The sequence below is a fragment of the Perkinsus marinus genome (assembly GCF_000006405.1).
Source record: "Perkinsus marinus ATCC 50983 genomic scaffold scf_1104296953800, whole genome shotgun sequence".
In the NCBI taxonomy this organism is placed as follows: domain Eukaryota; phylum Perkinsozoa; order Perkinsida; family Perkinsidae; genus Perkinsus; species Perkinsus marinus.
Window position 1 is genome coordinate 104,294 of NW_003208364.1, and position 23,468 is coordinate 127,761.

Genomic DNA, 23,468 nt, shown 5'->3' on the forward strand with positions numbered 1-23,468 from the left:
TTCCTTCAATGTCACAGTCACCACAGAAGATGTTCAACTCGGAGTCCCACGGGAGTAATAACAGGCTGGAATCTATCGTTATCACAAATTCCTCAACACAACACGAATGAGGTCATTATGGTAGAGGCATTCCTCAGGCTTTAATAGAGCCTTCTTTCTCATCAGTTTCAGGTGACGGGACTGCTGTCGATGCCCCACTCGCTGAGAAGCTCCTCACCGTCTGAATGAACTCCGATTGATTCTCGGAAGAAAGCAATTGAGATCCCATTACAGAGAAAATTAACCTCCCAGTGAGAGTACATTAACACGGTAAGACGCGAGTTGCCCATCCTCCTCGGTGTTTTTATCATCATCGAGACCGATAAACTTCACCTTTTTTGAACCCACCTAAGGGAATACAGATCTGTCACTAAATATCGATCACTCTATCACCATATCATATTTTTCCGCATCTACAATCGGTGCATGCAAACATGTACCCACTGAGCCAACGCTATAAGCCTACTTCCAAGGTCAGTGAATGGGTTTTGTGATGACGCCACACTCTCCGTTTCTGACACTCTGGAAGGCTGAAGAAGTACGTCCGTTGGAGACTTCAATTCTGTCTGCAATTTAATACTTCTTACACACCAGTGGGAATTCCTCCCATAGTTTTCCGTCGTACTGGTACTATTTTTTGCTTAGAAAGTATCTGCCTCCATAACTTCATCGGGGCACTCCACAGCCCATCGTACATCAGCAGAGGCCTTCTTCCGGCCAGTGGCAGGGTCCTCCACGTTGTCATCTCGTTCAGGCACTTCCTTTTCGCGATTCGCCCTCCCCTCTCAAACTGAACGCATCTCAACCGTGATATCAATATTGCATACAACATGTCACGATTTTCAAGCCGACATGAGAGCCCCGTAATCTCCATTCGGAGTTAATACACTTCTCGTTGTATTTGCAAAATATTGTTTCCGGCTAGCAGACATCAGCACAAAGAGAGAGAACCCCACGCATATCAGAGGGAAGAGGTCATTGGTGATCGCAGCTCCAGTGAGCCTCCCATCTCCCAGTTCTACCCTTCCCACCAGGACGTTCTCTCGCTCGTTGCGGCTTTGAAAGCGCGCAACCTTGCGTCCCGTTCGGTCTACAATGGCTGAATCCCAGGCCATGTCTGCCTTGACAATAGCAACCCGGCTCTCTACCGCTCTGAAAACGACTTGAGATAGATGATCCCTAACTGCTGACCAATCTTGCGACGGATTGAGTATAAGTCCAGCCCCCTGGAGTAACATAGAGCGAACAGCCTGGGGAAAGTCCACATCGTAGCATATCAGCATCCCAACCTTCCCGGTCCAGGGCCCATTCGAATCTATGAAAGTTGGAGGTATCTCATATGTCGGATATCCAAACCGTATTGAGCTCTTCTCGCCGACTAGACCGAGTGGGTTTTGCTTGCCATAGATTCCCAAAATCTTGCCGCCAGGTCCCACCAGAATTGCGATATTACCATTTTCACCAACGAGAGCTCCGACGGACATGAAAATATTCAACTGCTCTGCTAATTGCCCTATTTCTGAACGGATATAGTCTTTAGCCTCTGTGAGATTTTGGAAGGGTCCGAGCCACATTTCTGGCCATACCACAAATCTCGCACCTTTACCCATTACAGCGTCTTTGGTAAGCTGCATCTGTCTTTCTAAAGTCCCATTGCAAGTAGCGTCCCTCTCGTACTGCTCTACTGCAGTTTCATCACATGCAACACCACCCAGTTCTGCACCAGGAGTGATCGTTGCCACTCTGGCTGATGGCCCTGTGGAGGTCCGCAAGGTGTAAAACTGAATAATTGACAACAGACTCCATCCGAGCATGCACCACAGCACAAGTGCGACCAGAGGCTTCCGACGCTGTGAGAAAACAAGCTGACCCAGAGCCGCGTTAACTAAGAACACGGTGAATTCCAACGAGTAGAATCCGAACCAGGAAATCGGCTGTATCAGGAAAGGGGCGTCATGGAAAGGCGTGCTGAGTGCAAAAAAAGTCCCCAAAAAATAAGATGTGATATATACGATACCAGTCCAGTATGCTGCCCTCCTGATGGGCTTGCCTATAGCGGACTTATCGTCCAATACGTAGTCATCGGATACCCCTAGTAGGTCCCATAGGGCACCCCAGATGAGCCCTGTTACTAAACCAAGGTACAGTTCCAGACCGATAGACCAGAAAAAGATGCCCGAACAAGCAGCGAACGAAATGGAGGATACCAGAATTGCTCTTTGACACTCCTGCGCGGCAATCATCGGACTAAGGCAGACCAGGGCGAGCGGCCAGAGCTCAAGTGGTTGGTCTAGGTCGAATTTCAGCGTTCGTAGGTTATAGAGAACCACTGAGAGGCCAGAGAGGAGGATACATGTAGTAGAGGGACGGGAGGTAATCACCGAATCATCCGAGAGCATTTAAAATGTTAACTGTTCGAATAACACACCCACGCCCAATTCCGAATTCGGAAAATGCGCAACCCCAGATTCAACCCCAACATACCAAATTGACAGAAAGCGATGTATTTGTGGATTGTAAAAATAATCACCATCACTAACGACAAGCAGGCTCTCTTTCTCAGCTGAGATATGGACATGACTTGAACCGTACCACAACGGTGAGCTCCCATCCAACTCAATCGGTGCGAAGCTCCCTGGTAACCCCACCGTTTCTGGGGACCTCCAGGTTTCCACCAGCTCAGAGCACGACCTTGGCGTGAACAGTCCCCTCGCTGGGTGGGATTCCTCCCACACCATTGGGTCTAAAGAGACGAGTCCACAGTAGAGGCAATACCATCATCGTCCCAATCGATAACTACCATATCCTGCTGGTGATACTCAAACTACCTTCTCATCGACTTCTGCTGCCCAGGCAATCAAGTCTACCAGCTTATTGTCGTAAGGTGCTTATTAGTAAGGCTTGAAGTAGCCGTCACAACACAACAACTGGTAAGGACGGGAGCTCTTAACGTGATCGTCTAGTAAGTAGCAGAAATAGAGGAGGTAGATGCTGATTTCAAGTCACGGCGTCTTCAACGCAAGTCGAGCAGCTTTCAGGGAAGCACTCAGCAATAATACAAAGTAGAGGAGTTGAACTTCAAGTCGTCAATTGGGGCCTCAGGAACTTGTGCAGATTCTCGAATGACAGCATCTAGATCAACGGTAACTCGAGACTCATTAGGAAGGGCGTATGCTTCCAGAATGGCTTTATCACATAGTATTCGCTCCTGGTGGTCAGCGAAGCCCAGTAGAGTAGACCGCATCGCCGCAGCTTCGGTCGGCGCTGGTATGTCAATGGTCGTAGTAGGTTGATTTTGATTAGGCGTATTGTACGGTATAGGAGCCGCCAAATTGGATCGCGAAACCCCACGAGTACTCAAACCACAAGAATGCTCATGGTTTTGCTTCATAACTCGATCGCCCAACGTAACAAGTCGGGCCTTGCAGCCTTTCGTCCGCGCCTTGCAAGTCCAATAGACCCGATCCTTATAAGCTCTCTGCATGTGATACACGTTATCGTCCACTATACATACCACCTTGCCTCTCTGGGACGTTCGAAACGTCGCTGTCTTCATCATCTACGACCGTCTTCGTCGTGGTGGTGGTCGTTGAGGACAGTGGCATCTTGAGCCATCTTGCTATCTTGAGTTTCCTCAACGGGGACCTATGGTTTATTAGAGTTGGTCATCTTTCCCTTCCTCGGAGGAGTGTAGGAGTCCGTGCTGAAGGGCATGGGTAAAGACACGTAGATCGAGATGGCAGCCAGCCGGTGCTCTACTCCTATCAATACAAAGGGAGGACCTACCTGAGGCACCGACCTTGATAGCTACTATCATTGTAAGACCAATAGCCCAGGCTTACGTCCATCCAACGTAGCCCCTCATTGCTGTCTTATAGTCCTCCTCCTCCCCTTCCCTTCCCCCTCCCGGGTCGTATTCGTTCCTCCGGGCATCCACGTATCTCTGACTGTTAGTTCGAACGGGTAGCTTCGACGGGGCGTCGTCGGTTTCTCCACTTTTTTGCCAGTCGGTTGTAGTTCCCTTCAGGCCTACGTGAAACTGTGTTGATGCCTCCCGTTCTTGTTTGCAGAGCGTTCGGTCCCACTACCCTTCCTATGTATAGCCGCAACACTCTTTACGTGGGGAACATATCCTCGCGTACTACCGAGCGTGATATCACGGAGGAGTTTGGACGATATGGTCGCGTCATAAGATGCTACATCCCTTCGGGAAAGAACATTTGCTTCGTGGAGTACGACGACGAGCGGGACGCAGAGGATGCCTACCGCGGTATGGCTTCTGCTCGCGTTGATGGCAATACATTGAACTTGCAATGGGCTAAGGCTGGTCCCAGGTGAGCTCGCCAACAACTTGGTGGTAGCGGACAATTGGCTGCTAGGGACAGAGTACGGAGGTACTACCGCTCCCCCTCGCGTGGTTACAGCCGTAGACATTACGGTCGCTCAAGGAGTCGTAGCTATTCACGTGGTCGTTCTCGTCGGGGAAGAAGCTACCGTTCCCGTTCCCGATCCTATTCGCGGTCTGGGTCGCGATCATCTAGATCTCGCTCGGGTTCCTCTGTCAGCCGGTAAGTCACGGAGTGTATCGGGATCTCCGACAAGGTCCTGGCGTTCCTTTTCAGATCGGACAGTCGTGATGGGCGTCGTACTCACTCGGAGTCTCCCCGGAAGCATCGCGATCGCTCGTCCACGTCCAAGGTTGAAGACAGAGAGCGGTCCCGTCACGAATCAAGATCGAGAACATCTCGTCGAGAGGAAGGTTCTGAGTGTCGCTCAAGGAGCCCCAGTGAGAAGGAGCGTACAAGTCGTTCGAGGGACCGCAGCGAGCTTCGTGAGGGAAAATCCAAATCGAGAGAAGCCGACCGGTCGGAGTCTCGTGGTTCCCGGAGCCGTAGCGGGCCTCGGGATAGTCGCTCTGGAAGCCGCAGTACCGAGCGCTCCAATGACCGTGTTGAGGAAAAACGTGGAAGTGAGAGCCCTGAGAAAGATGTGAAGAAGCGCGACCGCAGCGGCGAGCGGGTGCCAAGTTCTGACGCTAAGAGCCCCTCGCGGGGTGAGTCTCAACGTCGACGAGATCACAGTACACGTAGGAGTTCGAGTCGTAGGGATGACAATGACCGGAAGAGGAGTGCTTCACGTGATAGGAGTGAGAGCCGTCGGAAGAGTACTCGCAGAGAGGAGAGTGACAAGCCCACAGCAAGTGTAGATCGTAAGGCAGATTAGTTGCTCTACTGCTGTGCTAGTACTACAGCACTACGAGTGATCCCTACTATATCATCATCTCCTGTCTCCTGCTGACACCAACGTTTTGTGTTGGGACTCTCCTTAACTACAAGGGTTATATCAGTTTCCTCAGTGGGGCATTGGGCACATGTATCCTCTACAGTCTCGGTGGTTGGGCTACAGCTTCTATCTCGTCATTTTGCACCTACCGACCCGTTCCTCGCCGTCAAACCGGATATTGTTTATATAGTGCTGAAAGTGTTCGAAGTCTTCCCCGAGGCATTCGACTTGTCTGTTGATCTTTAGTGCCAGCTCGTCGCCCCATCTATGTCGATCACCAAGCAGTGCTGCTACCTTGGGTTCGCCTTCTTGACCATTCAAACCACAGGAGGGCCTGTCGGGAGATTACCAGTCTTGAGCTCAGGCAACGTCAGGTTGGTGGTTGCTTTCTACATGGTCTCTACGTTAACTGCTCGTAGTGTATTGTGTTGCTTCTGGCGCTCACGTTTCCATGCCATATCTCAATTGAGCTCTGTCTTGGTGTATTTCCTGTCAGGAGCGTTTGATTTTTTGGCCAAATGTCGCGTCAATCTGGCTACGATCGTCATATCACAATCTTCAGTCCTGAGGGACGACTATACCAGGTAATAGGCCCTTGCTGGTAGAGGCTCCTGTAGTGCTGTCAGGTTGAGTATGCTTTCAAAGCTGTGAAGACATCTGGGCTCACATGCCTTGCCATGAAGGGCAAGAATACGGTTGTTGCAGTTGGCCAAAAGAAGATCCCGGTCAGCACAAGTGCTTGTCAGAGGTCTCCTCACTTGGTTTCATTTCCCAGGATAAGCTCCAGGATGGCTCCTTTACCAACTCCATATATCGTATCACCTCCAACCTAGGAGTTGTCATAGCCGGCATGCCAGCTGATGTCCGAGCTCTCGTTAATAGGGCTCGTCAGACTGCTTCCGAGTAAGAAGTCGATGAATATATAAGCCGCTCTATTCGCTTGTGCAGGTATGAGGACAAGAACGGTTGCGAGATCCCTTGCCACTATCTGGCTAAGAAGATCGCCAACTTAGCTCAGGTCTACACTCAGCATGCATATATGCGTCCATATGGTGTTAGTAAGCGAGGCATTGAACTTCTTAGCAACAGATATGAGTTGTTCTTCCTTCCTAGTTGCTCTGTTCTTCGGAATTGACGATGAATTCGGCCCTCAACTCTTGAAGGTAGATCCTGCTGGTCACTATGTGGGCTGTAAGGCTGCTGCAGCCGGTACAAAGGAGCAGGTAATATCCGCGTTCATCTACCATGTAATACCCATTCTATAGGAAGCTACAAATGCGTTGGAGAAAATAGTGCGCAAGAGAATGGACACTGGCGTGCCCGAGGGCTCAGATGAGACTGAGACCGTTGAAGAGGCCATAGCCGCCTTACAGACAGTAGTATATGATGAGTGTGTTGCCTGTCCCTCCTCAGAAATATGTTGCTATAGGTTTTGTCCATGGATTTCAAGCCCAGTGATATTGAGGTCTGCGTCATGAGTACTCAGAACACTAGATTTAGGTGGTTATTCCTCTACGTCGGTATTCGCTATATGTACTCGGATTTTCAGGAAACTCACCCCATCGGAAATCGATGAGCATCTGAACGCGATAGCTGAGAAGGATTAGGAGTGATTGATGTGATCGTTGCTCATTTATACTACGGAAGTGTTTCGAAGTTTTACGATGCGTTGCGTTGACATTTAACAACGTATTTAACATTACATCAGTGGGTTTGAAGCCGAGGCAGTGAAGAATAGCAATTTATCCGAATGAGCGTTGGATTTTCATAAACGTAGTACCTCCTTTGTGGGCATGACATCTTTTTCAACTAAAGGTCTCAACGTCATTTAGTGGGTAATTTTCTTCGTTTCTACTGGTTTCCTCAAGTGGCTGAATCCCCCACCGCAATCTATTGTTCCATTCGTCGACACAACTCAACTTATCAATGAAACACACACATTTCAACCAATGGCTATCTGCTCTTCAGGCTAGTTCAGGAGTGCAGGGAACTCATTTATTCTGTTTCAAGAACAGCTTCCGCTTCGAAAGCTTGACCTCTGTTTCTCCGTCGTATCTCATCAGCTTCATTTTGACACTTTGCATAGCGTCTTCTGAGATCTTTGAACTGCTTCTTGGAGGCTGCGAATCTATCATAGCCGGCACGCTTGAGCCATCCCGAGGAAGGGCCATATCCAATCTGTAGTTCAAGAACGATTCAAATAACTTCCCAAAAGGAAACTTACTTTCGTATAACCCCAATCGGCATACCCGTTCTGGTATTTGCCGAGTAGAGTGAACGTAAGATCAAACCATATACTGGTCAAATGGCTGCAGAATTCGGGCATAGCAGCTTCGATCTCTGAGGACGGGAAATAACAAAGCCAAAGCCACGGTGACACGCCAGGGATTTACCTTCATCAGTTTTCGTTGCGAGCATCATGTCTATCTCAGTTTCCGCTGCTACTTGAGCCTTGCGGACGTCCTCGATCATATAACGATACTTCAAATCCATCACGTTCGACACGGAGAGCACACCCCACCAAAGGGAGCTGCGATTGAATTCACCCTGCCATGCATATTCAAGAGCGGGGATCGACGTCTGATCGACAAGCAGATGGTGTGAACTTTGCTAACTACAACTTACCACTGATTGTTGAGGCTTCACTACGATGGGGATATACACACTAGCATGAGGGGTACCTGAGAACTCCCTCGAATTTTCCCACACGAGCCTTATAGGAATCATCTACCCGGAGCGAAGTAGATGATATTCGCCTTGTCCTTGTAGGCTACAGCGAAGTACGAATACTGCGTTCGGTACAGCGATATAGCACGTTCCCATGCACCATGCTTGAAGCTCTTCTCAGCTTCTGCGCCATCATATCTGAAAGCAACAGCATAGCTGAAGATGCTGACGTTCGTGCTATCTACCTAGTGGGTGTGTTGAAGGGCCCACCAGCAACGACGTGATCAGTGAGATCATACGGAGTCCCTTCGTAATGATCCCGGTATAAGCGTTTCAGGAAATCAACAGTAACAGGTTCATCAGGCTTAACAGAGAAAGGGTAGGTGGCATGGTCCCAGTCGACACCGAGCTTGGGATCAAGATTTAGAGAGGGCGCGAACAGTGAAAGACCTCTCCACAAACGACGTCCAGCATAATAAGGATGATCATACCTAACAAGTACAACATGGTTCGATGCCGTGAGCAGCAACTCGACTTACTCGCTCACACTGTAAACCTTGACAAAGTCGAGCTTGCCAACACCATCCCACCAGCCGAGCCTGAGAATTAGGGCTCGAGGGCGTCAACCACATGGAAAACAATGTTTTCATGGCTACAGTGTATTTGCAACACCCTTTTACTATTACCTCCTCGCCACATCGAATATGTTCTTAGAGAAAAGGAAGTTTTCAGAATCATCAGGGTCAATCTCTCGAATGACAAATACATTAGGCACCATGGTCGCATGGCCCTTGGGAACTTTCTGGGCCACCCAAACCGCACCATTTCCAGTATCATCAGCCATGATATGGAAAACCCAAGCTTCACTCTTATCAGCGATGGTCAAGGCTTCTCCCGCTTCCACGATACTTGTCGTACCATAAAATCCGTACTTCTCTGCTAGACCACCCATGGTCTCAATAGCACACCTCGCGGTTGCACAGCGCTCCATTGCTATGTCCGACAGTTCCCCCACCCAGAGAAGCGCTCCTGAAGTGTCGTACTCATCCTCTGAAAAAAAAGAAATCACAATTATGTGCTGATCATCAGAACTTCACATTCCCCTAGTACTCCTTGGCTCAGCGGCCAGACGTCCACTACAGCTACTTTCACCCATGGACAAACCAGCCTCATTCATAACGCCATAGGCGGCATCCCAGTAGCCATAGGTGGTCCCCTCTGGCATGTCGATATAACCAATAGGGACACTCTCCTTCTGCTCAGGTGAGGTAGGTGCATAACTCGGCGCACGGGAGGCATCAACGATCCTTGGATAATCATCGACTTGCTTGAAAACGGCCCTCTTGCCACCTGGGCCGTAGGTCTTCGGAGGGACGTACCTGAATTGTGAGGTACTGCATAAGAGCCCGACAGAATAGTACTTACACCATCCTAAAGTCAATTGGACTTCCATCAGCACTCGTTCCAGAAATGCATCCCCCATCTATGGTCGCAGCACAATCTACCGCAAGGGCGGTACAATGATCGTGATCTGGTCGTACTCGATCTCTGCTAGCACTCTGAGAAAAAAAATCAGATAAGACTTTGCCAAGAATTGATATGATAAATACTACTCAATAGATACTCCCATACTCACCTGAAGGGTTGATCCCAGAGCTATGTCGAGGCCACTCAGCAATAACAAAGATGAGTAACGCATTAACAATGACAAGAGATACTGTCAGGAAGCAAAATACAAACAGTCACGATGGCACAGAGTGGTAACTCCATAGGGCATATGCAATCCCACAGAAAGCACACTCTTGTGTAGGCAGCGAGGACTTGTCCACATGAATAACCCAACTGGTAGAGGATCTCCAACACAACATCGATGGAGTTAGATCGGAGAGAAAAGTAGCGATCTGTGTGGAAACGTAAAAACTGGGCGACCAAAGAGATTGGAAAACTTGAAAAAGTAGCGCGGAAACCACCTTCGAACAGGAACGAACTTATGCGTTTCTACGCCGAATGACATCAGCTTCGCTTTGACTTTTCATAAAGCGCTCCTTCTGATCATCGAACTGCTTCTTTGTTGCATCGAACTTGTCAAAACCAACAGTCTTGAGCCACTCAGTAGTGGGGCCATAGCCCAGCTGAACACGATGTCACAAGAAGCAGTCCTTATCAAAAACGCACCTTAGAGTAACCCCAGTCGGCGTAGCCGTTCTGATACTTCCCCAGAAGGGTGTAGTGCAATTTGAACCAACGACGAGTCAAATCATCGCACAACTCCGGGGTCTGCTTTTCGATCTCTGAAAAAACAACAAATATTCGTCGAAGTCAATTTCCACTGTACTCACCATCCAAGGACTTGGTCTTCATCATAGCATCTATTTCATCCTCTACCTCCTTCTGTGCCTCTCGAACATCCTTGACCATGTAGCACCACTTCAAATCCATCGTATTAGAGACACTCAAAACGGCCCACCACAGGGACTTCTCGTTGAACTCGCCCTGCCAAGCATTCTCCAATGCAGGAATGGACCTCTGAAGTACAACATCGAATCAGCGACTAGGAGTTCGCTTCATAACGTACCACAGTAGGGTTCGGCTTCACCACGATGGGCACAAATACACTACCGTGTGGAGCACCTGCTCATCCCTGCGTACAAGCGACGACAAATAATAACACACTCACCAACAGCAAAATGGAGGACTCCAGGCTGGCCCTTACGAGCCACGGCAATGTACGCGTATTGGGTGCGGAAAAGGGAAATCGCTCTCTCCCAAGCACCATATTCCATCGAGTCCTCAGCCTCTGCTTCAGCATACCTGTAATAGAGATGGTCCGGACCGAGAACAAGCTTGAAGCCAGGCTACCTGTTGGGCGTCCTGAACGCCCCTCCAGCCGTCACGTGGTTAGTCAGGTCGTACTGAGTACCCTCCATATGATCTCGATACAAGCTCTTCATCTTCTCTAGCGTGATCGGCTCGTCGGGCTTCACCGAGAAAGGGTATGTTGGTCGTTCAAGTTCAACACCAAGTTTCGGGTCGAAGTTCTGCGAAGGTGCCCACAGAGAGAACGCCCTCCATAAACGGCGACCAGCATAATAGGGATGATTATACCTGGTAGACACAGCTCAAGGCTGCACAAGTATTTCCAAGTATAGCTTACTCGCCGACGCTATATGTTCTGGTGAAATCCAATAAACCAGCGCCATCCCACCATCCTAATCTGAGATGAAACACCGAATGTGAGTAGACAATGACGAAGAGTAAAGCGCCCTACCTCTTGGCTACATCGAAGATGTTCTTCGAAAACATGAAGTTATCCCTGTCATCAGGATCAATATCACGGATAATGAAAACATTAGGAACGATTGTGGCATGGCCCTTAGGGACCTTCTGAGCTGCCCAAACCGCTCCACTGCCAGTGTCATCAGACAGGATATGGAAGACCCAGGCCTCATCACCATCAGCGACCGTCAAGGCCTCCCCTGCTTCTTCGACCTCAGTGGTGCCATAAAAGCCATGCTCCTCAGCAAGCCGACCCATGGTCTCAATCGCACCTCGAGCAGTGGAGCAAAGCTCAAGGGCAATACTCGCTAGCTCGCCGACCCAGAACAAGGCACCATGAGGATTCTCATCTACAAACAAGCAAGGGGCAATCAATTCCGTTGTACTAAACCAGAGAACTCACCAACTGGGACAGTAGCTAAGCGACCACTACAACTACTCTCGCCCATGCACAGACCAGCCTCGTTCATAAGCCCATAAGCAGCTTCCCAGTATCCATAGGTAGTGCCCTCCGGCATATCAACATACCCGATAGGTACACTTAGTTTTTGTTCAGGTCCGGTCGGAGCGTAGCTCGGTGCACGCTCAGCATCCACGATACGTGGATAAGCTTGGAATTGCTTGTACACGGCCCGCTTGCCGTTAGGACCATAAGTTCGCGGGGGAATGTACCTAGCAGCAGAGACAGTCATTCGACCCCTTTCTCTGCATTCTTATTTGCATACACTAAGCGGAAGTCTATAGGAGTTCCATCGGCACTTGTAGCCGCAATACACGCACCATCAGCGGTGCCCATGCCGTCTACAGCAGTAGCTGTACAATGACCACGCTGTAGGAACTTATCAGATGTGCTCATCATTAGAAAGAGTACCAAGAAAGAACAACTCGGAAACGATTCACTCAATCAACTACAACACTATCATCAACTGTATGATTTCCCTATGAGAATTGTGATTCACGATCCTCATAGGGGCATCATATATCCATCATATAGAAATTGCACCCTCCCCCCGACCATACTCCTCCCAATACCTACACTAAGCGGATATCTACTGGAGTGCCGTCCGCACTAGACGCAGCCATACAGCCCCCTTCTGCTGTAGCTCCACAATCAACGGCAACAGCGGTGCAATTACCACTTTGCAAAAACTCGGAGCAGTGAGACATTACAGGGCGTAAAAATGCTTAGTAAACTACACAATTCACGTGAACTAGCGTAGAGGTAGACAGCGCGCAACACAAAGGTATCACACTAGCCCAATTATTTCTAGAAAGTTAACCGCACACTCAGAGTGGATCTCCACTAGGGACAAATGAAAAGTTTGAATATCATGGGTTGCAATTCGCGATCAGGATCGTGATCTCTCTTTCATAGGACATATGAGTGAGCACATCCCTAGTGAATGCCAGCTAATCCTAAGAATCATCAGGGAGTTCTGCAACCTGTCACACGATCACATCAACTGATCAGAAGGATTGCATACTATACAAAACTCCCATGATTATGATACTCTCCCTGATAACTCACCGAAAGGTCCCCCACTAGTCGAGGTGGTTCAATGGCCCTCCAGAAAGGCACGATCACTACACAAACGCCCGTTGAGCTCCATCTCGAGCACAGAGGATGATTCTGTGGCGAAAAGTCTCAAGTCTCCAACCATCACTGATCACAGGCCCCACGCCACTGGCTCAACACACGAGGAGTTTAGAAATCAAATTGGTCATCAGACATGGAGTAGGCCCGCTAGGGGTCGTCGACTTCCACAGTACTCTACGAAAACACGGCTTATATTAACAAAGGTTGATTCAGTATAACGAAAAATACGTGATTGAGAACAGTCCTAGAGCATGAGCTTCCATCTCGAGATGGGAAGGCTCTCTGCATATCGCCCATGGTGACACGGCTTATACCGCTCGGGTGACCTGCTGGCATACAGCATAGGCTTCCACGCGCTAAGCCGGTCGAATTTAGGGGGAGACTTTTCCAATGCCTGCGCCTTATCAACCAAATGGAGTGTTCGGTCGACTTTTGCGATCATCCTCTCCAACATTGCCAGTACTTCGCCATGGGGATGTTTGTGGGAAGATCCCATCCTGTGGCAAGCAGCAACACTAGACATAAGTTGGATCGTAGGTTACCCAGTAACAGTAATTTCCAGCCCAACGCCACGCGTGAGCAATGGCAAATTTGTAATGTCCGGTTCGGTTGAAATAGAAGACACCTAAAGAGCCGGATCATCTATAATAGTACCACGCCAATAGAGAATCACCTCACTGTGATCAGCATTATCGATATCCTTCAAGTCTACTTTAGAGAGCGCGGGAAGAGTTGGGCACGCTGTCAGAATTTCTGTCATCTCTGCTCAGCACATACACATACATACCACCCCAATGTCAAGGTCCTCACCAAGGGAAGTCTCACTCCATTCTTTATTACTAAGAGGGAGCTTCAACCGCTCGAATACGCTCATCACTTTAGAGAGCTGGTCCAGCCGTAGTTGCTCAAGATGCCTGTCAGAAATATCAGTGCTTGTCCCCCCCCTAGTTCACCACCGAGCAGCTATTAGTTGTTCCTCCAGAATCTTAACTCGGAGAGTCGAGGATTCGAAGTCGGTCCCGTAAGAGCCATTCTACACACGAAGTTATCACCGTACTACTGCGATCGTCGTCATACCTCCGTGTGGGGCGCAATACGTCGTCGATGACTGACCTCTTCTAACTTTTGATCCAGTATTTCATTCTCTTTCACTAACCTATTGAACATCTTAATCCACGGCCGATTCCAGTCGTCTGTCCGATCACTCAGCATTGTACTGCCGTGCACTCATGTATTCCCTCGTTATTTCATCCATTGAGTCTTCGTCGTCGACGGCGTCGTCCGCAGACCAGCTACTGCCAAAGTCCGGCGTGAAGGCAATTCCTTGGTACTGGGCATTCTGTAAGGTCATTGAAATCTCTAGCTGGATTTAGTAAGACCACATCATGAAGGTTCTTCTACTCACCTTTACTTAATCAGGTTACCTTTGAAGGGTGTTCGCATGTTTTACAAAGGCATCCGCGTAGACACCAGTGGGTCCACCCCAAGAGTGCGCTACACAGTACTGGTTTAAAGTCAACACATGATGCTTGAATGAAGCATCACTATCTGCAAGTCTAACAGCAGAAGTGAGAACTTCAGTTCACAATCTGTTGATAATAGTCGAAGTCTTCGACGGGAAGACCCTGCACGCAAATCCTGAGACGGAAAAACGCAAGTCGCGCAAGATGCGCAAGATCTCCTAGTCCGCAACAACTCATCGTTGCCTTCACATTCGTGCCGTTAAACATGGCTCTCCGTGGCGCTACTCTACTTCGTCGATCCAGGTACTTGCTGGAACAGGTGATACTTCTAGCAGTGTCGCCTTGGACCATTTATTGATCTCCACCAGGTCCCTGATGTCTTCGCCACATTTGGGTGGGAGAGGCGTTTGACTGTTATCCATCATCCCGGAGTTATGGCCATCTCTAAACTTTTGGACCAAAGGACTGTCGTTAAGCCCAGAGCTACCTTTAATCAGGTATCATCGATTTCCGTATTTCCCATTACCATCATTTCAGGAGCTCGTTGAGGAGATAGGCGACTACGATGAGGACCTGCAGAGGAAGGCGCAAGTAGGAGACCACCGATTCGCGCCGACCCGAAGTATTCTCACCGGTTATTGTACAGGTTGCTCTGGACAACGGGTTGGCTATCGAATGGCGCGTGCTCGACTTCATCGATGATGAGCTTCCTCGTCTCCTAGCCGAAAAGCGTGAGATAGAGAAAGCCAGAGAGCAGGTAAAACGCTGGTCATATTTTTCCTGCCATAAATGCACTGGTTGTGTAGGTGATGAGTAAGGCCCCTGGAGATTACACCCAACCAGTTTTCGACTCCTCTGTGGTCGTGCCAACACCAGCTAATCTCGGCCGTAACTATCCCACTCTCAATGTCCCTGATGGAGATCCGACTGAGACCGCCCCTTTGAACGTTGGAGAGGAGCGTAAACCTGAGGTAGGTCATCGATACAGCCACAAGTCGTCGATGAAAGCGAACGCCGACTTTAGGTTGCAGCATGAGAAGGCCAACCTTTTTTAACATTTGATATCCCATTCGCACAGGCTGGGCCTATAAGGCTCGGCCATTACACTATGGAGTTCTGGAAGAGATTTGAAATGTGATGATGGTTGAACTCCTACATTATCCGTAGACAAGCTAATCGGTTGAGTTCTTGGCAAGTACTAAAATGGGAAAGTAGAGAGCATACTTTGTCATTACTTGCCGTCAGGGAAGACCGATGTCCATAGAGACACGGATCGAGTTGCACTGGATGACGTGTTCTTAGTTTGCATCTTGTATGAGTTTTGATCTGCAGCGGACCAAGCGTCACTCTAGCGCTTTATCCAGTTCAGAATCGTCGATTCCCGGTTTGGCTCAACGTCGTAGTGGGGGTTCCGGAGGCCTGCTCAGTAGGCTCGGGTATAACTCAACTAGCGGAGCCAACAGTCATCATCTAGCTGCAGAAGCAACCGCAAGTCGACCTGATAAGTGTGCTCACTCGTTCGGGGACGGGTTCATTGGTGATTGGGGATTGAATATAGGATTCAATACTGTCACGCATGGTGGTTCGTCCTCAGAGTTTTCCGTCGGACTCCAACAGGCGGGAAGTTGTCATCCGGTGGCACCAAACCAGCTAGGGTAGACCAACTAGATCTTTGTCGATTTGTAGTATCGGTTGATTGGTTCAGATATCCAAGGTGCGGCGACCATTGGAAGGGAACAGGTCGATTTGGATGAGCTTGAAAATGCCTCTGGTCGGCCTGCCTATTTGACTTCGACGTAATAGTCTCGGGGAGAAGGTTATATACATATATGCTCCGACTGATGTTATGCTTGATATTGCTGAACTAATGTCTCACGTAGGTACGGGTCGAAGCTTGGAGATTAGGGTTGAGGTATACACCGCTTAAGAAGGAACGCCAGGAAGGGACAGTGGATCCGAAAAGACGAGAACATAGAGTACTATGGGTGGTCTCTGTCCGGTGAATATGAGGCCTCAAGCCTTGACGGGCGAATTCGCGATGTGTCCTCGATGTCAGCGGAGCAGATACAGCCGATGTCGGTCACTGCAGCACAGCAGCAACAGTATGCATCTCTACAGCAAATATGAGTAGTAGTAGGATGGACTCATGCATTGCGATGAGTGAGAGTTCCATAGTATTTTGGATAGAGTAGGCGATACAGAATCACATTGATTTTCGGTCATGTCCTAGATGCTGATATCCGTATAGTCCTCAGGTCGACTTACCTCGATTTTTTGAGGACTTACTTTGTTCACATTGGACAGGATCCAGGGCATCATGGAGCGGATACTGTAAATCTGGGCTGTTCGGAATCCCGTGTCCGGCTATGTTCAAGTATTATGGGCGGAATGCTTTCTGATTGTACGGTTGGCCGAGTTATGCTCAGCCTGAGAATTAACACGGTGAACGGTTCAGTGTTGAAGCTCTCAACTTGAAGGATAGGCTGACCCGACCGTTTTATCGAAGTGACCAGAGGGGATCGACGACCTTCTTACGCCGGTCGTTGTGATCCTCCTCCAAGTAAGATGGGAAATGCCCACGACGTTGACGACAAGGAGTCGCTGGACGATGTGCAGCTCATGGAAGTGGAAGCCGATGCAGGATGCTCTCACGAGTGAATACTCGAAAACACCGGAATGACTCTGACTATCGCTGCCTCAGGTTCTGTCGAACATACAGGACCATCTGAATAGTCCTGCTCAGCCCGACATTGATAACGCGATGATGTTGAAGGATGACATTGTCAAACGTGTGGATGACAAGTTAGCCAGCCACTTAGACAAGGAAATGGTAGCACTCCAGCTAGCGTTTCGATGGTTCAACTGTCTCATGCTCCGGGAGTTGCCTTTGCAATGTAGGTCTGTGCATGTTAATTCACTGTTGCTATTGTGGCAGCGCTCGTTAAACATGGCTCATAGGTACGTTGAGATTCTGGGATACGTGTATAGCCGAGAAAGATGGTCCACATCTGTGCCACATTCTCGGTTCACTGGGCATCTCAGCTGGATAGGATTGACTTCTCCGAAAATTTCGAAGCATACTTCGAATTTCATTAATCATACATCGATTAATGATCGACGATTATGGCCATACGTACGGAGAGCATAATTTCGGACCGAAATTATGCTCTTCGTACGAGTGCTTATTAATTATGCAGCTCTAGAGTGTTTTTTGATTTGAGAAAGCCTCCACTTCACAAGGAACGGAAGCGGATGTGGAACCTCTTTCGGGTGAGGCATTTGTTCTGAAGTCGCTCTCTGACGCTGCTCCGAATCATCTGCAGAACTAGGAAGCCACGATGAACAGCATATAATAGCATCAGCATCCTGTTCCTTGCACTGCTAAAATCCTGTTTACTTTGGTGATTCCTCCACGGTAGGACCGCCACACAATTGATGTGCATTTTGAATATTAGTTCAACAAACCTGTTGTTGGAGTTAGTCGTCAGTTTGTCGAGATGAGGGAGCTTATGCAGCGAGTTGTATCGACTATATGCTTCTCGCATGTCCTTCCCCCATGTGCAAAGAGCGATACCCGCTTCGTCACATCGACACATCAGTCGTTTCGATACGTCTCAATGAACTCCAGTATTACTCGCTCTCCCACATGTCTCACCCAACGCGACACCGTGTCGCCGACACGACAAACCCTATTACTTTCCGAACTCTGCCTCATACACTCTCCACTAGCAACTACCGCGCGTGGGTTCCTCGATACACAGCTACATCACAAGTATAAGACAACGATGGAGGGCCATCTTTCGTGTCTTCAATGACTACATTATTCTAACGTCTCATGATCCATTCACGCTGAATCGAGCACAAAGGTACATCGTAAACGAGTGAAGGAAAAGACGAGTCATGCTTCCCATGCCCAGTGTGTAGAGGAGGAAACAACCCATGGTACCTCGGTTGTTCCCATTAGTAACTCGAGATCTCATAGGGAGGCTCATCGCTGCCCGTAGCGTAGAAATCCCATAGACGCTGGGGATGGAAGAGGTATTGACCAAACCTCAAACCTGAAGCCCGGGAGCCGAGGTCTGGGTTTGGCAATACTGACCAGAGGATGAGTCAGCGAACTGATGTGAATAAGCTATCCGAGCATTAGTCACAGAGTCAACTGCCTCATCTCTAGTCCCCCAGTATCAAGGGTAAGAAAGAAAAATCGTACTGCTGGGGTGCTCCACATCCCTACAGCAGTCCTTGGAGTCTGCCAGTTCTATCATTGCAGCACTCACTTACATCAACACAACAGGTTGTTTAGCGCTCGCCTCACGGGTACTCCGCTAGGTCGCACACTTTCCCTCTTATCGGGGATGGTGGTACGATCCCCAGCTGGGGAATTTCTCCGCCAAGAAACCGTACCGTGTTTCTCTCTCATAGAAACCGTCGATTGTATGCAGAGACAGCTTAGCACGGGTGACGCGTGAGAAACGCGTGAATTTGTCCTGGTTGAACGCATGTGATCCTCAGAAAGTAACTCATGTCTCGCGATCAGTTCTATTCGTGATGTCGGTCGAAGATGCTGGTGAGAATGCTTGGTACTGCTACATTTGCGAGCAGTGGCTGAATCGTTCCAATAACTCCCGACACGGTGGCACTGAGCGTAACATGATTAAACACCTGAAATTTAATAGGTATTTGTTTCTCAGGTCATCTCCTTCATTCGTCATACAAATCTATTATATTACAGCAAAGAACGGTGATAGCAGAACTGTTGACGTGCGGGCCACTGATATTCGAGTATATTGGTAATGATGCTGGTAACGATGCTGGCAATGGTGATGGTGACGGTGATACTGGACCAGTATTACCATTACCAGTATTACTGGTAATGGTTTCTTTCTGTTTCTTTCTCGTGACTGTGCCATAGTTCACGCTGATACTTGAACGTAGGTTTTGTATTATATTTGTTATTATTCTGTAATATATACATGTCTGTACGTTAGGAGTACCAAATCTATCCACCTTGTTACATTATTGTTGTTGCTCCTATCTTGTGTTACAATCAATTGATAATCGGCGAAAGTGGAAGTTCCACTGTGGAACTAAGACAAAAACACGCGGCGTGTTACACGCCCATGTTTGCTCGTCTCGGTAAGCGGAAGATCCCAGGTTCGACCATCGGGCATGAGTGATCTTGGACAAGAGGATTTTTTTCGACCCTTCGTACCCTCCCCACCCGAACCAGTCTGGTCTCGGACATACAAACAGCTCCGATGAATACTTTCCCTTTGAGAATATATTCATTCAAGCCTATACCTTTCATTCAAGAGAAGATATGAATGATCATACAAGCAACAAGGTGAAATTAGAGCTGTTCTCATCAAACTCGGACGACCCCATTGGTGGTATTACCACCAGCGAAGGTACTGAAACTATGTGGTACATGGTATCAATCAAATATCGCAGTCCCGAACCATTTCGATTTATTCATATTGGAATCTCTGTGTCAGAAGCCCGAGAAAACAACATATACAGGGATCGATAAGAAACACTCGAACAGTAATCTACATCATATCCAGAGTCGACTGAATGACGCCCGAGGTGTACCTGATGGACTTGTGATAACCAACTAGATAACCTACTCCTCCTACTCTTGCTCCTTTTGGTTTTCTGGAGTGATCACCAACTTCGCGAGCTCCATCAAAGCTCTGCCTTCTGGCGGTTCCAACATGTATCGGGAGACATCGCATGTAAGGTGAAGTAACTGATGAAGGGAGACCCGTCCAGTCCAAGTTGGTCAAGTCACTGAGACTCACTAATCGCTGATGCTTCCGTGCAGCCTCTTCCCTGCGCTCCGCCCATTCTTTGAACTCTTGTAAGCGGGCAGATTGATCCGCATCAGGCTTCTCTAAAGGACCATCGGCCGGTCCCAAACCACGGAGTTGCGAGTCGAACAGCTGGGCGGCAGCTTCGTGATTTGCCATGGCTTGAGGGGAGAAAGAACGCGATCCGGCCAGGAGCCGAGATATGTATCTGCAGAGGGAATATTCAACATCAGTATCACTGTATATCATCATCTTTACGTTTGAAGAACAGCCCCGCTCTTCCCTAGCATTATTCTAGGAGGGTATGACCGTCCCAACAACTGATAGTCTCTCGTTGGCGCAGGACAAAGATCACCAAACGACAGAGACGTACGACACATTTTGATAACTGAACCAAGAAAAATGAGGGTAAAATCATACGATATACTTCTATGGTTGAGAGCACGAATTACCCTGTTCAATCCTCTCATAATGCTCCTTACAGATGGGCAGCCAAAACTTATCGCCTCCCGACTCGAGTATTTCATGAATGAGCTCAGGCTTGCACATAGCCATTCCAGAGGCTGAAAAGGATCTCATAGTAACTCGTTAGGTCGTATCATGCGACATTGCCTTCGATCTACTCGTAGCTATTTTGGCTTTTCCGATGATAACATACCTGATGTATTAGCTTCACGTTCGGCCTCAGTAAGGCCCTGGTCGAAGCCCTCCCCATCCATAGCGAGCTTGATGGCTTCTTGTCGTTCAGCCGATGAGAACCTGTAGTGGGGAATCGCAAACAACTGTTATCGAGTACTTTCAGGGTTGGACAATACAGTTATCGAGCGTCACAAAGAAGCTACCTGTAGATGAGGTATGCTCGTTCACTGGCCTGTTTGGCCATGAACTCCTCAACGTTCATACCAAGTCGCTTTGCTTGAGGCTCCGCGAGCTTAGCGGCTCCTGTGATATCGCCTGAGGTAATACACTATCCACCTATGATGTGAATGTATGCATGCAAAAACGAAGCCGTTGAGAAGGCAAGATTTGGTGAGAACGACAGGACATTGGCCGAAATTTACCCTCCATCATTAGCTGGAAAAAGTTCTGCGCGGTATCAATCTCGTCTTGCGAGTAAAATCTCGGTGCCGAGGTCTGCAAACTCCTGACGCTTCCACTGAGGGCCGCAGTGGCAGCTCGACTAGATGATGATAGCCACAAGTTACGGACAGCTGGTGTACTCATTATGTGTGAGACAATAATAAGAGGATGGACAGTTCTGCATAAACGTAAGAAACGACCAGTGAAAGTTTCAACACGACCTGTAATAGAAGTCGACAGAAACCACGACCATGTACGCTGGTGAACTGATCATATATATTGCTTCCTCTTCTTGATGCGAATCCGCCTATCCCGGAACCATCGCCACCACCTACATCGGGAGCAATCACACAGTCAGAAGTGCCGCGAATATTACTCCCCCATAGGCCCACAGTCAGCTTTCTGCGGATTCTGTAAGCCCTTTATCCTCTCCTTAATCTGCTGCTGCCGCATGAAGTGCTTTTTATAACCTGAAACTTTCCCATGGAGGATTCGAATTCCTGGCCCTAGTCAAGATCGCTAGGATGCAGACAGGCCGAGCACTCCTACAGTATTTACGACCAACTTACAGTATATGGCCAATGGAGCTGGTTCATGTACAGCCCGTAGCTGCCGTGCCGTTGTACGTGATATCCTCTGTGCTAGAGAAGACATTGGGCCATCCAATTAGTAATCTATTTTGCAACTCCTGCAACACAATTCCGACGGAGCGTTGCACACAATTCTAGTGCTTTTCGCGAATTTTGTTCGTGACATTATCTCTTTTCATGAATGGATTTAACACGATATACATGAGATCGAAGCTGATACTTATGTCAGACGAGTTGTGTGTGATAGCTACTCTCTACAGTTGAGCCACGCTCTGGGTGGCGTGGAAGGATTCTTGCGGTATGATTTCAGTTATTCGTAAAATTGTTTTTTGCTTAATGCCAACAAGATCCTCCTTACGGAGCTCTCAAATGCCGCTACTCCTCCAACCTGCAGACGTGCTGTGTAACTCTCCTAGTCACGTCGATGAGACGCTACACTACCTGCTATTACAAGCACCACCATCGAGGCCTGTTCCTGCTCTACTGAGAGCTTACTCCATATTCCTAGCTGTTCTAGGGATTGCTCTTGGAATTGGGTAGTAATATTACTTCAACCGCAGGCCCTCAGTGTTTAGGGTATTCCTTGAAGTTAACTTGAAATCGTGTCGTACTTTTACAATGCGTTCCTAGGATCAACTGTGAGGTTGACAATTGGTTCACTAAACATGTCGTCTGTGGCTTTTCGTACGTTATGCGAGCTAGTCTTGTCGAACTCTTCTCTTACAACCTACTACAAGGTTTTCATCCCCTCAGGGCCGTCATCCTGGATGCATCGATCGTCTTCCCACATCATACGCTCATCAGAAACTCAGCGCTGATAGCAGCAGCATTCCTCATAGCGACTGGGGCGGACGGCATCCTTGCTCACGGATCCTTGTACGAGGCGAAACGACTTTATGTCATGATTTTGTTCTCTCATGTGAGTTGCGAATCGTGTATGTTTCTCCTGCAAAGTGCCGTTGCCTTAGGTTCTGGTAATGTCCGAGCTCATTGCGGGTGCGATAATTCTGGGGAAGGACGAGGGTGCCACTTTCACCACTATCTGCACCGTTGCCGCTCTTGCTGCCCTTTGTGGTATACTGAGTGTTGGACAGACGGCAAAAGAGTAATAGTGATGGGGGAAGTGGAATTTCAAACTTCATCTAGCAGCATCGATGAGTCCATTGATATTTCACTGGAGGATTATCATCGTCATAGTGTTGAACTTGTGCATAGTCGGCCTTGTTAGGTATGTCAACTCATGCGACGTCAACTTCTATGAAGGCGGCTGCAATATCTAAGTTTTGTGAGTGCCTTGTTTGTCTAGTCTCCAAACGAGCAGCTGACTCGTTTATCGCTCGTATGCGGATCATCGAAGTAGCGACAGCAAGCTATATATTTGGATCACTATACACTGCTTATTCACAATATTTTTGCCTACTTGCAGCAACATTCATAGGTCTTCAGAACAGCTGTGATGTGAGTGCGGGTCCAGAGTGCTATATCCCTCGTAACACCACTGCAGTTTCGTAGATAGTATTGTATAGATGCCAGCTACAAGCGACACGTATCGCCAATAGCGTCTGTTGTGTTGTAGTACCCTTTTAATCGCGGGAGTGCAGTGTCACACTGCACAGTGCATATACACGGTATCACACTGCCAGTGTGATACCGTGTTTATGCA

At 48.5% G+C, this 23,468-nt stretch overlaps 9 protein-coding genes across 9 annotated transcripts; 6 read left to right on the top strand and 3 right to left on the bottom strand.

Moving 5' to 3' along the window:
* The first annotated feature begins 3,971 nt into the window (after positions 1-3,971).
* On the top strand, positions 3,972-5,296 carry Pmar_PMAR014878 (splice factor, putative). The gene is made up of 3 exons (XM_002776252.1): positions 3,972-4,373; positions 4,419-4,607; positions 4,662-5,296. The coding sequence occupies exons 1-3, from the start codon at positions 4,087-4,089 to the stop codon at positions 5,260-5,262; spliced, it is 1,077 nt and encodes a 358-aa protein (XP_002776298.1). The 5' UTR covers positions 3,972-4,086; the 3' UTR covers positions 5,263-5,296.
* A 538-nt stretch (positions 5,297-5,834) lies between these two features.
* On the top strand, positions 5,835-6,979 carry Pmar_PMAR014879 (proteasome subunit alpha1, putative). The gene is made up of 8 exons (XM_002776253.1): positions 5,835-5,906; positions 5,949-6,047; positions 6,098-6,225; positions 6,271-6,380; positions 6,436-6,545; positions 6,588-6,698; positions 6,752-6,822; positions 6,872-6,979. The coding sequence occupies exons 1-8, from the start codon at positions 5,841-5,843 to the stop codon at positions 6,927-6,929; spliced, it is 753 nt and encodes a 250-aa protein (XP_002776299.1). The 5' UTR covers positions 5,835-5,840; the 3' UTR covers positions 6,930-6,979.
* A 338-nt stretch (positions 6,980-7,317) lies between these two features.
* Pmar_PMAR014880 (conserved hypothetical protein) lies at positions 7,318-9,688 on the bottom strand (the record flags this gene model as incomplete). Its single annotated transcript, XM_002776254.1, has 11 exons — positions 7,318-7,500; positions 7,547-7,662; positions 7,716-7,902; positions 7,948-8,003; positions 8,054-8,187; positions 8,235-8,480; positions 8,529-8,588; positions 8,676-9,039; positions 9,100-9,368; positions 9,415-9,548; positions 9,626-9,688. 11 exons carry the CDS (start codon positions 9,686-9,688, stop codon positions 7,318-7,320), a joined length of 1,812 nt encoding a protein of 603 aa, XP_002776300.1.
* Positions 9,689-9,867: 179 nt separating this feature from the next.
* On the bottom strand, positions 9,868-12,442 carry Pmar_PMAR014881 (Secernin-1, putative). Its single transcript, XM_002776255.1, has 9 exons — positions 11,669-12,442; positions 11,258-11,615; positions 11,144-11,203; positions 10,849-11,094; positions 10,667-10,800; positions 10,565-10,620; positions 10,329-10,515; positions 10,165-10,280; positions 9,868-10,121 (listed from the first exon to the last, which is right to left on the bottom strand). The coding sequence occupies exons 1-9, from the start codon at positions 11,955-11,957 to the stop codon at positions 9,978-9,980; spliced, it is 1,590 nt and encodes a 529-aa protein (XP_002776301.1). The 5' UTR covers positions 11,958-12,442; the 3' UTR covers positions 9,868-9,977.
* A 2,148-nt stretch (positions 12,443-14,590) lies between these two features.
* Positions 14,591-15,492, top strand: Pmar_PMAR014882 (conserved hypothetical protein; the record flags this gene model as incomplete). Its single annotated transcript, XM_002776256.1, has 6 exons — positions 14,591-14,644; positions 14,694-14,822; positions 14,863-14,916; positions 14,972-15,082; positions 15,132-15,296; positions 15,350-15,492. 6 exons carry the CDS (start codon positions 14,591-14,593, stop codon positions 15,359-15,361), a joined length of 525 nt encoding a protein of 174 aa, XP_002776302.1. The 3' UTR covers positions 15,362-15,492.
* A 147-nt stretch (positions 15,493-15,639) lies between these two features.
* Pmar_PMAR014883 (hypothetical protein) lies at positions 15,640-17,654 on the top strand (the record flags this gene model as incomplete). Its single annotated transcript, XM_002776257.1, has 5 exons — positions 15,640-15,751; positions 16,031-16,121; positions 16,581-16,656; positions 17,027-17,155; positions 17,547-17,654. The coding sequence occupies 5 exons, from the start codon at positions 15,640-15,642 to the stop codon at positions 17,652-17,654; spliced, it is 516 nt and encodes a 171-aa protein (XP_002776303.1).
* A 1,362-nt stretch (positions 17,655-19,016) lies between these two features.
* Pmar_PMAR014884 (hypothetical protein) lies at positions 19,017-19,171 on the top strand (the record flags this gene model as incomplete). The annotated part of the gene is made up of 1 exon (XM_002776258.1): positions 19,017-19,171. A coding segment is annotated over one exon (155 nt), but the record flags the coding sequence as incomplete, so codon positions are not given.
* A 703-nt stretch (positions 19,172-19,874) lies between these two features.
* Pmar_PMAR014885 (hypothetical protein) lies at positions 19,875-21,395 on the bottom strand (the record flags this gene model as incomplete). The annotated part of the gene is made up of 8 exons (XM_002776259.1): positions 21,197-21,395; positions 20,978-21,089; positions 20,794-20,894; positions 20,588-20,698; positions 20,394-20,523; positions 20,127-20,343; positions 19,962-20,074; positions 19,875-19,917 (listed from the first exon to the last, which is right to left on the bottom strand). Exons 1-8 carry the CDS (start codon positions 21,357-21,359, stop codon positions 19,875-19,877), a joined length of 990 nt encoding a protein of 329 aa, XP_002776305.1. The 5' UTR covers positions 21,360-21,395.
* Positions 21,396-22,136: 741 nt separating this feature from the next.
* Positions 22,137-23,340, top strand: Pmar_PMAR014886 (hypothetical protein). Its single transcript, XM_002776260.1, has 4 exons — positions 22,137-22,341; positions 22,559-22,724; positions 22,774-22,910; positions 23,034-23,340. Exons 1-4 carry the CDS (start codon positions 22,142-22,144, stop codon positions 23,083-23,085), a joined length of 555 nt encoding a protein of 184 aa, XP_002776306.1. The 5' UTR covers positions 22,137-22,141; the 3' UTR covers positions 23,086-23,340.
* The last annotated feature ends 128 nt before the right edge of the window (positions 23,341-23,468 follow it).

What these genes read in the sequence shown, in the direction of transcription:
- Pmar_PMAR014878 (XM_002776252.1), top strand. Translation starts at nt 4,087, where the DNA reads ATGCCTCCCGTTCTTGTTTGCAGAGCGTTCGGTCCCACTACCCTTCCT. An exon ending in TGGGCTAAGGCTGGTCCCAG is followed by an intron (nt 4,374 to 4,418) that starts GTGAGCTCGCCA and finishes ATTGGCTGCTAG; the next exon opens with GGACAGAGTACGGAGGTACT. An exon ending in TCGGGTTCCTCTGTCAGCCG is followed by an intron (nt 4,608 to 4,661) that starts GTAAGTCACGGA and finishes GTTCCTTTTCAG; the next exon opens with ATCGGACAGTCGTGATGGGC.
- Pmar_PMAR014879 (XM_002776253.1), top strand. Translation starts at nt 5,841, where the DNA reads ATGTCGCGTCAATCTGGCTACGATCGTCATATCACAATCTTCAGTCCT. An exon ending in TATGCGTCCATATGGTGTTA is followed by an intron (nt 6,381 to 6,435) that starts GTAAGCGAGGCA and finishes CTTCCTTCCTAG; the next exon opens with TTGCTCTGTTCTTCGGAATT. An exon ending in CCATAGCCGCCTTACAGACA is followed by an intron (nt 6,699 to 6,751) that starts GTAGTATATGAT and finishes ATGTTGCTATAG; the next exon opens with GTTTTGTCCATGGATTTCAA.
- Pmar_PMAR014881 (XM_002776255.1), bottom strand. Translation starts at nt 11,957, where the DNA reads ATGACTGTCTCTGCTGCTAGGTACATTCCCCCGCGAACTTATGGTCCT. An exon ending in CTTAGCTACTGTCCCAGTTG is followed by an intron (nt 11,616 to 11,668) that starts GTGAGTTCTCTG and finishes GCTTGTTTGTAG; the next exon opens with ATGAGAATCCTCATGGTGCC. An exon ending in AGAACATATAGCGTCGGCGA is followed by an intron (nt 11,095 to 11,143) that starts GTAAGCTATACT and finishes TGTGTCTACCAG; the next exon opens with GTATAATCATCCCTATTATG.
- Pmar_PMAR014886 (XM_002776260.1), top strand. Translation starts at nt 22,142, where the DNA reads ATGCCAACAAGATCCTCCTTACGGAGCTCTCAAATGCCGCTACTCCTC. An exon ending in GGGATTGCTCTTGGAATTGG is followed by an intron (nt 22,342 to 22,558) that starts GTAGTAATATTA and finishes TCATCCCCTCAG; the next exon opens with GGCCGTCATCCTGGATGCAT. An exon ending in TCATGATTTTGTTCTCTCAT is followed by an intron (nt 22,725 to 22,773) that starts GTGAGTTGCGAA and finishes CCGTTGCCTTAG; the next exon opens with GTTCTGGTAATGTCCGAGCT.